Here is a 13,880-nt window from a genome sequence, read left to right as displayed (position 1 = left end):
CCACGGGACCAGGTAAGAGCTGCCGTCTCCTTTCCCTGGCCCACCTCCACGAGTGAGGTCCGCGTGGAAAGAGGCATGGGGGATGGCAGAGCGCAGGCCTGTCCCCCCAAGTCTGTGCGTGCTGGCGGAGGGGAAGGCGGGGAGCTGTGAGTTGAATATGAAGCTGGCGTTTGAGGTGGATGAGGATGGAGTCTTCATAACTAAGATGTGACAGTTGAAAGAACCAAAACGGCTAAGTTCGGGGCCTTGACCCACCACCCTGCAGGGAAGGGGCTTCCCTGGGGCACGGCTGTGGCCGTTATTGAGATAAAAATGAGACTTTCATAAGGAAACCTCATCTCCTGGAGGTGGGCATCCCTGGCACAAAGGCTAACCCCGCTGTGCCCTCCCCTCCCCGTGGCACTTCCGGCCCCTTTCCTGTTTTATTATTCATTGTCTGCGTACTGTGTGTTTTCACTGTTTATCTTGTTTTTCTTCTGTCTCTCTCCATTCACTGTAAGCTCTAAGGGACCCAGGATTTGTCTTTTTTGCCGAATTCCCATCTGAATCCCCAGCATCAAGGGTGTGGCTGGCACACAAAGTGTGCAGTAACTGTTTGTTGAATGAATGAATGAATGAATGAATGACCGTTTATCCCCAGGGAGTTGAGGCTTGGCACTGGATGGGCCGCCCGTCCCCAGTGCTCTAAAAAGGTCAGAGAGAATCTTGCTGCTGGGAAAGTAACAGAGAGATTCGTGGCCCTGGGGCCAGGGCAGTTGGATATTTGACACTCAGAAGAATTTGTCACTGGAAGGGAATTCACAGAGTTTTCAGCTGGTGGCAATGGAGAGGCCAGGGCTGCAGGGCCCTGAGTGAATGGCTGGGGGGGACCAGTAGGAAAGGAGTTTTTCCCAGGAAGGAGATTGGGCTGCCTTGCCGGCCGACAGTGGGACCGTTGTTCTGGCCATCAGACCCCATCCTGCACCTGCTGGGCTGGGGCTGGGCCGGGGAGGGGGGCAGGTGGGGAGTGGGGAGCCCATGGGTGCCCCGGAGCCCGTTGTTAAGGGCACAGCCTCTGAAGCCACCCGCCCTGGATTAGTCCCAGTTCTATCACTGACTTGCTAAGTGACCTTCTTGTGCCTCCGTTTCTTCGTCTGTAAAATGGGGTGACGTGACCACTGGGTCACTGTGAGGATGAAACGAGCTTATTTAGATGTGAGAGCTCGGAGCAGCGCCTGGCACACGGGGGAGGCCTGGAAGTGTTTGCTGGCAACTCGGATACTGTGTGTGTCCCCTGTCCTTCTCCTTCCCGGGGGTGCCCAGCCCCCCTCTGCCTCCCCTCAGATTCCCCCAGCTTAGGCTCCCCTCACCCAGCCCAGGGCACAGGGCGGGCCTTGGCCGCCCCTCCTTCCTGTCCTCTCCTTCCTGAGTCAAGCCTGGGACCGCTGGTCATGGGAAGACGGGCCCACCCTGCCCTGCCCTGCAGCCCCCAGCCGCGGGGGGAGCTGACGGCACACCCCTCTTCCGAGGAATTAGGGCTTACCTGGGTGGGGTCCCCAGGCCTTGCGAGTGAATTACTGTCACCCTCCCCGTGGGGCCCGGGGCAGACTTGGCCGGCTGCTCGGCCTTGGCGTCCACCTTCTGGGCCTCCTCTGGGCCTCCCACCCCGTGCCCGCTTCAAGTCCAGGCCCCCAAAGGGCTCGCTGTCAGGCTCTCCCCACTTTCCTATTATTCTGCAGCCCCAGCTCTGCTTCCTGGTATCTTTTCCCTCCGGTCTCCCCTCTCTCGTAGGTCTACTCTTCCAGGGAGACTTCCTGGACTGGCTAGGACCTCGCTGCTAAGTGTGGTCCACAGACGGGCGGCAGGAGCACCCCTCGGGGGCTGGCGGAAACGCAGAAGCTCAGAGCCTGGATTTTAACCAGATTCCAAGGGGCCACACGCACGTTACAGCTTGGGAATTACTGAGCGAGGTCACCCTTGCTGTTCCAACCCCGACAAGATGGAGATTCTGGGAATCTGGGTCAGCTGGTCAGGCTGACTGGGGACAGAGGAGGGGGCGTCTCAAATTCTGTAAATAACGACGCAGGTCTGCTCGGGCCCCATCCTGAATCCGCCTTTGACAGCAGCCTGCCCACCAGCCTCTCCTGTTGGCTGAAACCTGGACACACAAACTCCCCTGGGAGGCTGCCCCCGTGGGACCCGCTCAGCTGAGGCAGAGGCCCCCTCAGGCCATGCCCGGCTGGTCTGCCACTAACGTGCTCCAGGGGGATGTCTGCCTGGGGCCCCAGAATCCCCCTTCACCTGGGCTCAGGCAGACTGTGGCCCAGACTGGCTCCCTGCAAGGAGACAAGGTGGAGGCAGGGGGCTCACGTCACCTCCACCCTCTTTCTCGCTCTCTCTGCTCCCACGTGTGTAAGCACTTAAAGCTTCTGGGAGTCCTGAGTGAAGAACGCTAACTGCTTAACCTCATTTAGCCCAGAGTCTCCAAAACTTAGACCTCCTTTGTCACTTAGCACCTAAGAACGTCCTGTGGGAATAACTTAGGGAAATGCTAATCTGATTCCTTTCTCCACACATGCACACATGCATATGCACGCACATGCAACAATGCACACATGCACATGCACACATGCATATGCACGCACATGCAACAATGCACACATGCACATGCACACCCACGCACACATGCACATGCACCCACATGCCCATGCACACACATGCACACGCACGCACATGCACACCCACGCACACATGCAACAATGCACACATGCACACACACGCAGGCGCACACACACACACGTATGCACATACACCAGTTACGAAGGCTTTCACGTGAGGCTCTCTGGCGCTCAGGAACCCTTGCACCCTCGGGAGGTGGGAAGCTGACTCCGGGGGAGCTTCTCCCCACCGCCCTCTGGACAGCGGCCGTGGGGTGGAGGCGACATCGCCTTGCCCAGGGTCTGTGGGGCAGGTTGTCCTCACCAGCTTTTGTTTTGAGTCCCAAATGCGATGGTTCTCTCAAATCCACCAGCCTGGCCTGGAGCTGGCACCCCTGCTGGTTGTAATAGGGCGGAGGGAAGCACCCTGTCTCACCCACCTGTAGGGTGGGTGGCAGCCTGGGCTTCTGCTGACACTGTGGTTGGATGGAGGTAGAGCTGGCAGGGCCAGTCTTCACCGCCTGACTTGCCAGCTGTATCGGCCGGGTCTCCCACCTCGGGCAGACGTTGAGGCGGGAGGCTGTAGGGTCCGGGCACCAACCATGGGTACCCCCCCTCCTGCCTGGCCAGGAGCTGGGGCGGGCGGGGGCCAAGGTTCGGGCTCACGCAGTCCCCAGAGGGCAGTGTGGGAGTTGGCCTGACTGTGGGCAACTGCTGTCTAGATGCAGCTAAAGGGGGGAAGAGTGGGAACCTGGGCCTCAGACCACGTTCAAATTCCAAGTCTGTCACCTACTAGCTGTGTGACCTTGAACAAGTTACTCAGCCTCTCTGAACCGTAGTTTCTTTATCTGTGAACTGGGAGTGGTCACGCCTACCTTGTGGCATTGATATAAAGATGTAGGTGATTAACGTGTGGTCATTGCTCTGTACGTCTACCTGTCCCCACGGCCCAGCTGTCCCCCAGGACAACGTCAGGCCCCAGAATGCAGGGGTGAGAGGCTGGGGAGGTCCAGAACGACACACTAGGCTCAGCGGGGGTCCCCTTGGTCATGGAGACCCAGGTGAAGTTTTCCTTCTGAGAGAGGTGCAGAGGGTGGGATTTTAATGGCCGTAAAAGTGGAAAGGGTGGCATTTATGGCCCAGAGATTCAGAACCACTTGATAAATGCCAAAGTGCTTTTTTATTAATTCACCAGTCATGAAACCTCCGAATGGTTGGCTAAAGGGCATGAAGTCCTTTCTTACATGGGGTCCCTGTTGATCCACCGTCAGGGGGCTCATCGGCATTGACGTGCATCCCCGAGAGGGCTGACATGCTGGTCGGTGACATTAGTCCTCTGCTGAGCCAGTGGCAGTTTCCGAAGGATGACCAGTTAGGCTGGGGGACGCTTGCTGGGGGTCATTGAGGCATATTTTGCCCTGTGGCCTCGCTCTCATTAGCCCCATATTCTAACCAAGCTAACCGGCCGGCACCAGACGGGGTGATCTTCACAGTATTTCTGGGATCTGATCTTCCAAGGATCAGAACTTTCTCTTCATCAGCACGTCGGCCCAGCAGCCCTGGCACCAGACGTGAGATCCTAGGAGGCCTCAGGCAGCACGAGCGCCCAAATCACTGACGCTTGAATGACACACAGCGGAGCCCCCGTGTCCGGCCGTTTACGGGGTCCTCAGCTCTGACACTGGGATGTCCCCGCGGGCTGGGCCCCAGGAGGCCGGGTCCCGCCCCGCTTGTGTCACGGCCGTGCCGTGTGGCTCTGGGCCAGCCTCCCTGGGCCTGTTTCCTCGTCTATGAAGTGGGCGTTAGTGCCCTGAGCTCTGCCTGCCTCACCAGGGGAAGAAAACGAACACCCTAAGGCTTTGCAAGGTAACAGGGTTATTTTGTGGTCCCTCAAGTAAAAAGCCTGTTGCTAGGATGAATAAGTTCTGTTCACTCTTTCTCTGGGGGTGCTGGGCGGCAGAACGCCCTGCGTGCTAAGAGGTGATGAGTGAGGACTGCAGGGTCCCCAGGGCAGCCTGGGCTCTAGGAAGAAACGGCATCACGGCTCGGGGCGGACGGGCTGTGGGCAACCTGGACCTGGGGTCTGGGAGACTCAGGCTCAGGACTCAGGAGACCCCTCCTCACAGTTCAGGCTCGCAGCGGCTCCTGGCGCCCGCTCTGCGCTCCCTCTGCCCTGGGACCCCCGAGGGCTCCCACTCCCATCTGCAAATCCTCTGTGGGGCCAGAAGGGGCTGCGCCCTCTCGACCAGGGACGGCTAGATCACGTCCCTTCAGCACCTGTACACGTTAAATGCACCACCGACCATACAGGTCGGAGTTCTTTACCGTCAGTTATACTTTCTCTGTCATCACATCACCTGTGGGGACTACTGGGCAGGGAGACAACGAATCCACACGTGGTTTCCACATTCGTAAACGCTGGACATGAGGACGGTGGGGACGGAACATTGTATTTTGCATCGTAGGGTCGTCGCGAAAGGGCTGCTTCACGGCAGTGACCGTGACTCGGACCAGCAGGGGACGAGCCCCGAGAACATGAGCTGCGGGGAGGGCAGAAGGGCGTTCCGACTCCGTTTATAAGCAGCGCAGGTCAGTCAGGACAGGGGCTGCCCTGGAGAGCAGGACAGGCACAAGCGGGGCCAAAGGGCCACTGGGAGCCGGTCACTTTCTGTTCCTGATCTGGGGGCTGGCGCTCTGGGCTCGGCTGGCAGAGATTCACAGAGCCGCCCGCGCTGAAGCCGTGTGCTTTCCTGTGCGTACGCTCTGGTTAAGTGACAGCTTACCAATTCAACGCTTATTGATTTTTTTTTCCTAATTAAGCAGCCATTTTTTAAAAAAATTATTTATTTATTTTTGGCTGCGTTGGGTCTTCGTTGCTGCGCGCGGGCTTTCTCTAGTTGCGGCGAGCGGGGGCTACTCCTCATTGTGGTGTGCGGGCTTCTCATTGCGGTGGCTTCTCTTGTTGCGGAGCACGGGCCCTAGGTGCGCGGGCTTCAGTAGTTGTGGCTCGTGGGCTCAAGAGCGCAGGCTCAGTAGTTGTGGCGCACGGGCTTAGTTGCTCCACGGCATGTGGGATCTTCCCAGACCAGGGCTTGAACCCGTGTCCCCTGCATTGGCTGGAGGATTCTTAACCACTGCGGCACCAGTGAAGTCCAAATGCTTATTGATTTTGAATCTGTAGCTTGATCTCACATTTTGGAGGCCCCAGACCTGGTGTATCAACAATCTGGGCCACAGATAGGCCGTCTTTCTCCCGCTAGGCTGAGGTAGAGCCCTCCTCCCTGGCCTTCCTGACCGTCACCAACTGAAGGATGACCCAGAGGTCAGGGCCATGGGCTCTACAGAGAGGTCACTGCCCTCCCAGGCTGAGAAGAGTCCTCTCCAGCCTTCCCTAAGCCTTTCCAGCCTCCTCCACCTGGAAGCCCACAGCCATACGTCTGACCACCACTTGGGAGCTTATGCCCTGTGACTTAGAAAGTTCCATGTGCCTGTCGTGTCTCTTACGAGCCTCTTGAGGCAGGGGGCCCCAGCCTGTCCTGCAGGACCCAGGGAGAACATGCTTTCAGTAAACGCGAGCTCCTTTCATAGCCCTGAAGCTCACGTCCCCCAGGTGCCTGCCTGGACATGTTCCCCTGGGGGTGGCTTTCCCTTTACAAGCTGTGGGACATTGGGCTTGTCTATCCCCTCCTTAAGCCCCACGTGACTTATTTGTAAGATTAGGGCAGCCACACCAGTGTCCTGGAGATGAGGACGGAATGTGGGACTCGGAGCGGGTGGTGCCCCCCCCCCCATGGTGACCCCAGTCCTTGCCTGGCGTAGGGTCAGTGAGAGGGAATCCCTCGAGGAAGTGAGAAGCCCCTCGGTCCTCAGCAGCTCCCCCAATAATCCACTGCTCGAAAATGTTCAAAGAAATGCCAGCAATTTATTGATTTCCTACATTTCCAAAAAAAGCAAATGCATAGTGTACACCCCAGGGAAACGGGCCTGGCCAGCACTAGGTTCCTCCGCAAACATGGAGCGGGGTGGGACGGGCTGCAGAGCGCCCCACCCTCCCTCCCTGCCCATCCAGAGCCCCTTCCTCACTGTCCCAGCTGCCCCCGCCTCAGCCAGGCTCCAGGGTGGATGGGAGCAGCTCCGCCTCTGCGTCCCGGGACCAGCTGGGTCTGCGCTGCTAGGCCGGCCCCGCTGCACTGGCTGCTGGTGGCCAGTGTGACCAGGTCTGTGTTATGCGCAGGAGGCCCTGGGTCGGGGCAGCGACAGGGAGGACAGGGTCCTCCCCCACTCGGCGTTGGACTGTCCTGTTCCGGGTGTCGAGCCCGGCGGCGCGCGGCCGACGTGTACTTCACATCCTGAGCTGGGCCTCAGCAGACCCTGTGCTCCTTCTGTAGGAAATTTATCCACAGGCCCCTCCAAGGTCTGCCTCTTCCAAAGTGACAGGCCCAGCTGGCTGGCCTCAGAAGTCATGAGAGAGGTGACCAAAACCAGGCCCGGCCTGACTGTCCACCTGGCCCACAGGGGTCTGAAAAGCTGCCCATCCCCAAGGCGGAAGCTGGGCCCCGGCTCCTCACCCTGCGGGGGAAGGAAAGCCGAGGGAAGGGGCACCTCCAAAGGGTCATTGGCTAGTTCTCTCTCGCCCTGACTGGACGGTCCTCTCACATTGGGGACCCCTAAAGCCAGGGACCCCAGGGCCCCTCTTTCCTCCAGGAGAACGTGAGACAGGGGTGTGGCCTCTCCGTTCACTGATGTATCCAGAGCGCTTACAACACTGCCTGGCTCCGTACGTGTTTCTTTGAGAAACCAGTTCCTCTGGGCCCTGAGGGCTGGCAGAGGGGACAGTCTACTGGGACCAGCTCCCCACGGGCCCTGAGAGAGAGGCAAGCCGCCACCACGAGGGGCGGGGAGGACGCAGCACAGACCCAGCACCAGAGTACGCCTGGCTGCGTGGCCCGTCATCTCGGGTCTGTTCCCCACCCCCTCCCCAGTCCCGTCCTGCTGCCACATCTCTCATCAGGAGGGTCCTCAGTGCAGAGGCTCTGACTGCTGGGGTGAGCGGCGGGGCTGGACGGGGCGTGGGGGGAACTCCAGGCGGGGAGGAGGGAGGAGGGAGGACCAGGCAGCCAGCTCCCCTTGATCACCACCAGTGAAGCTCGGCGGGGACGCTGTGTCCTGCCCTGTCCTACAGTGCAGACCAAGGACCATTTACACAGCCCTTCTCCGGAGGCCCCTCCTCTACTTCTCATCTGAAATGCACAGGAGCCTGGGGTCTGGGGTGGCCAGTGTTCCTGGGGGGGCCTCTTATCACATGCCCTGTGGTTTGCACAAAGTACAGGCAGAGGACTGGGGTCGGGGAAGAAGCAAGCGGCCTCTGGCTGGGACGGGGGCGGCTCCCCTTCCTGGTCTATCCAAATTCCCTTCCTGCAAGTCTCCTGGGACCCAAAACACTCCCTCGCTTGGATCTTGGCAGGCGCACTGGGCAGGACCCTCCTGGCTGACTCCCTGCCCAGCCCAGCCTGCCCCTCCGCTGGGAATACGAGGACCAAGCTGTCATTCCCTGCACAGCTCCTGGGCTTTGAGCACCACTCTGCCTTCTTTCTCCTGCAACAAGTGGATTCCAAGCCCCCGGAAGGCAGGGGCTCCCCAGGCTGAGACTGCTCTGACGGGTACGCAGCCCGCGACAGTGGCCAGCCCCCTCTCTGGCACCTACCCTCGGGACAGCCTTCACACAGCAAAGCCGGTGTGCCCGTCCCGGCCCATCTTGCAGACGGCCCCGTGGCACCGCGGGCTGGGCCACACAAGCGCACAACTACATCTTCCCAGGAGATACACCGAAGCCCGCCAACCTCCCTTCCTGCAGAGCTGCCTCTTAGCGGGGGTTGAGCCCCCGGGCCCAGGTACTCCCCACCGCGCCCCTCCCCCTGCAGCGGTCCCCGTGGGCCTGGCGCTGGCGTGGCCCCTGCCCCGGCACACACAGCTCAGGACGACGGGGACGCTAAACCCAAAGCACACAGCGTCCGCGCCCGTGAGGGCGGGTCCCTCCACCACCGCGAGCTGCAGTCCGGCAGCTCACACAGCTCTTTGCAGTTTGAGGTCCTGCTTTCAGCACACGCACACGCACGCGTGCGCGGCAATACACACACACACACACACACTATACACATGTATATGTACCGTTTCTCCGCAAAAGAAGTATTGACATCAGACGTAAGCTCCCTTAACTCAAGAAAGGCCCCCCAACCCTCCCCAACCCCCACTGCCTGTCAGTTCCCCCAAGGAAAAAAAAAAAAGAATCTAAAAGTATTTTTGTCGTCCACGGCGTCCCGGATTGCTCTCAGCTGTGGTTAAACCTTTCCCAATACTGTGCAGCTGGACAGAATACCCCTCCAGCAAGGCCCGAGTCTTCTCAGCTGGATCGTATCACGTCTGGAAAAGGACAAGGCCTCTAGTGAGTGCCCACAGGGGGAGAGCCACGCCGCCGGTTTCGCCAGGGCTGTCCCCCTCTCACCACGTCCGCACAGACGCGCCCAGGCCTGAGCCCGGGGTCAGGGTCGCCCTCGACACGTTCACAGGTTGCTCCTCTTGGGTCAGAGCTGCCCCCCACCCCGGGGGCCAGCGCAGCACCGAACGCCGTGACTGCGCGCGTCAGGCATCTGCTGGTTTTGGTCTCCTCTCCTTTCCTGTCCTCATGTTGTTGGAGCCCATTTGCCAGGAGTGGGTGTCTGAGGTCTAAGGGAACCTTCATCTGGACTGAAGTTATAGCCCCTCCCCCACCAGGACCCTCCCCGGGTGCTGGGATTGGGGTCCTGGCGATCGCTGGGGCACTAGGAAGTCCCCTTCAGCTCAGAAGGCCCTGTCCTCACCCCTGGCTCTTTGCAGATGGCTCCACCCCAGGGCTGCCTCTGCTGACCCTCGAGGGTTGATGAGGTCTGGTTTGAGCATCTAAGCGTGGTCCTGGGCTCATCTGCATCAGAATCACTTTGGATGCTTGTTTAACAATGTATTTTCCTGGACCCCGCTCCGGAGCCACTGAGTCGGAACTGCTGGGGCTGGGACCAGGAATGTGCAGTTTAGCAAGCGTCCCAGGTGAGTCTAATGAAGGCTAAGGCTTATGAGCCTTTGTCACAGATATTGGATCTGAGGTTTTGGTCCCTAGAATCATCAGCTGGAAACAAGCCTGTCCACACTAGGCATGTTGCAGAGACTGGAAGGTGGATTATAAAAAGGAGAAGAAGGTGAGCTGTAGAAGCCCAAACCCAAAACGACACATGGTGTCACTGCAGGGGCGCCATTCACACTGCAGTCCACGTGAATGGCACCACCTGGGTCGTGCAGTGTGCAACGCACACGGCTGTACCCGGCAGTTCCGCCCAGACCTCTGGCCTGTCGATGCTACCAGGACGTTGCACGCCCCTAACGTCCTGTGTGGGATGGTCACTGGCCGGGCAGTCTACACGGCTGTCCTCACAGACAGCCTCACCGTGCGTCAGCTGGACTGAAGGATGCTTCTGCATCCCTGGGGAGCACCGCCTGGCTCCCTTCTCCGGGACTGGCTGAGGCCGCGGTAGGGGTCCTGGGGGCGCCCCCGGCCCTGGATGGGCCGCCTCTTACCTGCAAGCCGAACTTGCTTGGGCAGCCTCTGCTTAGAATCGGGAGGTGAAGCTCCGGAGGCTGCTGGTCCCAGCTAAGGTTCCCAGCATGTTCCGATCCAAACCTTGCTGTGGACGAGAAGCACCAGGTACGGGAAACATCACCGGACGGACCAGTGTGGGCGTCCACGCGGTCAGAGGCTGCCCCCAAGCATCCCTGAGCTCGTGCCAAGCTCTCTGGACACACTCTGCACGTGTGTCGGGGCTAAAGCTGGCCTGATTAAACGCGTGACCAAGCATGAGGTCACTGACACTCACGAGTGAGTGAGATGGGTCCGGCCTTCCGCACAATGGAACATCCTACTTGCCATCACAGAAATCTGAATCAAGGCGTGAGGGTTTAGCTAGTGCTTGTCGCTCTAGAAACAGAGCAGCCACCGAAATCAGATTAGAAAAATTGTCTATTTCTTCCTCTGACTGGCCCCGCTTTTTAAAAAAATAAATCCCGACAAGAGTTCTTGGCAGGGAGGTCATGCCCGGCAGGGGGGAAGGGTCATGGGCTCTGTCTACCTGTGTGTTCTGCCACCTCCGGCCTCACCAGCCCCGAGTGCTTGCTGAGCAGAGACTGACTCTTACTCCTGTATGTCTCATAGCAGACAGCAGGTGCTCAGTAAATACTCTGGAGTGACTGAGGACGGCCCTTGAGAAGGGGCGCCTGGCTCCAGCCCTGGCCTCTGAGAGCCTCGTCAGTGCTCACTGACCAGTGGGGACACAGGGGCCCAAGGCAGGTGGTTCAAAGCCCCGGTCCCACCTGGTCTGGGCATGGACCACGTGATCATCCCCACCCCCCCACCCCCACCCCCGTCCCCGTCCCCTGCAGGTTTGCAGGCTCTCTCCCGCCAAGCGTGGCAGGATGTGGTGGAAGGTCCCAGGAGAGACGAGTCCTGGGTCCAAGCCCCGCTGTCCTCCAACTGGCCAAGTCAAGGCTAACTCCGGGGCCCCGTCTCCCTGGTCTGCAGGAGGGACCAAGCCCATGGCGGCCTCACTGGGGATGCAACAACTCCGTGAAGACGGCTGAGCACCGAAGCACCAGCCCAGTCCCTTCGGGGCTGTGGTCAAAGCTGGCTCCGACTGCACGGCCCAGGAGAGCCTAACGAGGGGACTCTCTGTGTGTCCCGGGCGGGTGCCGCCTCCCTATCTGGGTGAGACCAACCCTCGGGCCACCTTGGAGCAGCTGGAGGAAGCGCTCCCTGGTCCTCTCACCCACCTCCCCTCCACTAGGCCTTCCTGGCAGCTGTCACATGGCCAAGCCCACCTGCCCAAAAGAGCAGGACAAGGGCCAACACCGGCAGTGGCTTCACACGGCCCCGGCCACCCTTGACCACGGTGGCTCCACGGCCCCGTCTGTCTCCCCACTGCGCTGGAGGAAGAGCCGTCCTCCTCCTGCCCAGGGGGCCGTCCTCCCGTCCCCTCCCCTGCCTGGTCAGGCAGTTCCTGACCCTCCAAGACCCTGTCACCACCCCCCGCCCCCCGCCTTCCTCCTCCTCCTCCTCCTTCACTTTTCCTGCAGAAATGTCATTAAACAGGCAGCTTTTTACCCATTCTTTTGTCTCCCTTCCCTCTGGCCAAACTGAGGTGATCAGGTCCCCTCCCAGCTCCCCGCCCTCCCCCCTGCAGTGGGCCCCATGGGGTTCCCCCTCCCCCCTTTGACAGCTGTGCCCTAGAGTCACCAGAGACTTCTGGATCCCCAGATCCAGGCCCTTCCTGTTCCCATCTCCTTGTCCATCAGGAGCCCCGGGAACCGCTGCCTGCCCCCCCACTGCAATTCCTCCTCCCTTCCTGCCCCCTCTCCCCTCGGCCCCCAGGGAGGGTCTTCTCCCTGCTTCCGCCTTTGTCCCCCAAGACTCTTCTGCAGACGTGCTGCCCGTGCCCGTGGCTTCTCCCACGTGGACACGCAGCTGTCTGCACGCAGCCTGGCCTCTCTCCCCAGGCCCCGCACGCAGACCCCAGACTCCACCTCTCCATCAGGGCTCCCCTCCCTCCTCCCTCAAAAGCCCCTGACCCTCCCCCCCTTCCCTGGCTGATCCGTCTCTAAACGTAAACACAGGGTCTCCAGCCGGAAGCCCGAGCTTCGGTAGCCCGACCCGCCGGTTTCTTCTGCCCCTGCCCTTCTCGTCCACCCTCACCGCTGCTGACACCTCGGTCTAAAGAGCGGCTGCCCCCGAGATGGGAAAGGAGGTCAGGCAGCATGAAGGGCTCCTACAGAACTGGACCCGACCGTGCGGCTGGGGAGGGGGGAGGTGTTGGGGACAGAGGGGCAAGGTTGCCACCGGACAAATCCAGCAGCCTGGTCTCGTGTCCACTCCGCCCTGCAGAGTGCATGAAAGGAGGCTTCCTAGGGCTGGTTTCAGCATGTAACCCTCTCCTCCAAACCCTCAATGGCTCCCCAGCGCCAAAAGCAAACCCTTTAGTCTAAACTTGATGGGGTCTCGTCATGCAGCCCAAACCCGCCTTCCCAGCCAGAGTGCACACGTGCCCCCAAGGGCGTGATGTGCCTTTGGCCCGCCTGCTTCTCAGTTCGTTCCCAGAAGACCCCCCACTCCCAGGCCTCTGCGGCACTTCCTGGGTTTCCTCTGTCCTCCACTCCCTCAGCACCTTCTCAGGCCCTGGGCTGAGATGTGTCAGCGCCTGGACCCCAGTCACCGAGGGGCCGGCCTCTCCCTTCCTGAGCCGCACGGACCTGAGTCAGTGCCGGGAAGGAGCGGGAAAGCCTCGCCGGCAGGGGTGAAAGGTGTGGGCCCTTACCTGTCTGAGGACCCCCTGCAGCTCCCTGTTGGACCTCATATCAGCCAGGAGGAGTCGGGCGGCCTCTGTAGCCTTGGGGGAGGCACTGCACGGGTGGAAGTTCATCAGGGGTGAGACTCCAGCAACTTGAGGATGAACGAACACCCCCTTCCGTCCCCCCCTCACCTCCTCGTGGGGCGGCCCCTGGGTGCCTGAGAGCGCAGCCCCACTGGGGGTCACTCTACACAGCGGGCACAACCCCAGGCCCCTGCCCGCCTAGAGGTACCCGGGACTCTCTTTGGGGCCCCGGTCCCATCCCCTGGCCTTGTCCTCGGAGGAGAGAGGCCCGTGGGTGAGAGAGGCTGGGTCTGCTCCTCCGTGCCTCCTGCTGGCCCACGAGGACTCACTGTCCCTCGGTCCCCTGGCCGGGAAGTGTGCTGCCCGAGGCCTGGATGTTAGAGCTCAGCTTCTGAACTTCCCTCCTGGTCAGCCTCCCCGCCACCCCCACCCTGCACCGCACGGCTCCCCGGCACCACTCGGCCTGCTCAGGCTGCAGTACTGCTGCTCCGCGGGGCCGGGGAGGGGACGGAGGGGCCCCAACCTGCCCACCTGCTGCGACACAGGTTGACGACGTTGCTGATCATGCCGCTGGAGAAGTGCTGCTTGGCCATCCCCGGCAGCGACGCCATCAGGTTCCTCACGGTGTAGCAGGACGAGGACAGGATGTCCTCCGAGTTGCTGGTGTGGCCGGTATGGCTGGTGAGGAGTCTGGTCACCTCTGGGAACACTTGGTTCCCTGGGAGAGAAAGGAGGGGAGGGCACGGGGTCAGGTGACCGAGGGCTCCCATGGGGCCCCAGGCCTGGCGGCTCCAACCCA

General features: G+C 60.7%; 1 protein-coding gene across 1 annotated transcript in view; it reads right to left on the bottom strand.

Moving 5' to 3' along the window:
* Nucleotides 1-10,273: 10,273 nt before the first annotated feature.
* PKP1 (plakophilin 1) overlaps nucleotides 10,274-13,880 on the bottom strand; it is a 39,620-nt gene continuing 36,013 nt past the window's right edge. Inside the window, exons 11-13 of the mRNA XM_068538582.1 lie at nucleotides 13,613-13,799; nucleotides 13,025-13,109; nucleotides 10,274-10,348 (exon numbers count right to left, since the gene is read on the bottom strand). Of these exons, the coding sequence (XP_068394683.1) occupies nucleotides 10,274-10,348; nucleotides 13,025-13,109; nucleotides 13,613-13,799 (347 nt within the window). The remainder of the gene's footprint in view (nucleotides 10,349-13,024; nucleotides 13,110-13,612; nucleotides 13,800-13,880) is intronic.

Source organism: Eschrichtius robustus, chromosome 3, assembly GCF_028021215.1.
Source record: "Eschrichtius robustus isolate mEscRob2 chromosome 3, mEscRob2.pri, whole genome shotgun sequence".
NCBI lineage: Eukaryota > Metazoa > Chordata > Mammalia > Artiodactyla > Eschrichtiidae > Eschrichtius > Eschrichtius robustus.
Note: the sequence above shows the minus strand (reverse complement) of the source record. Positions and strands in the feature narration are given on the sequence as shown.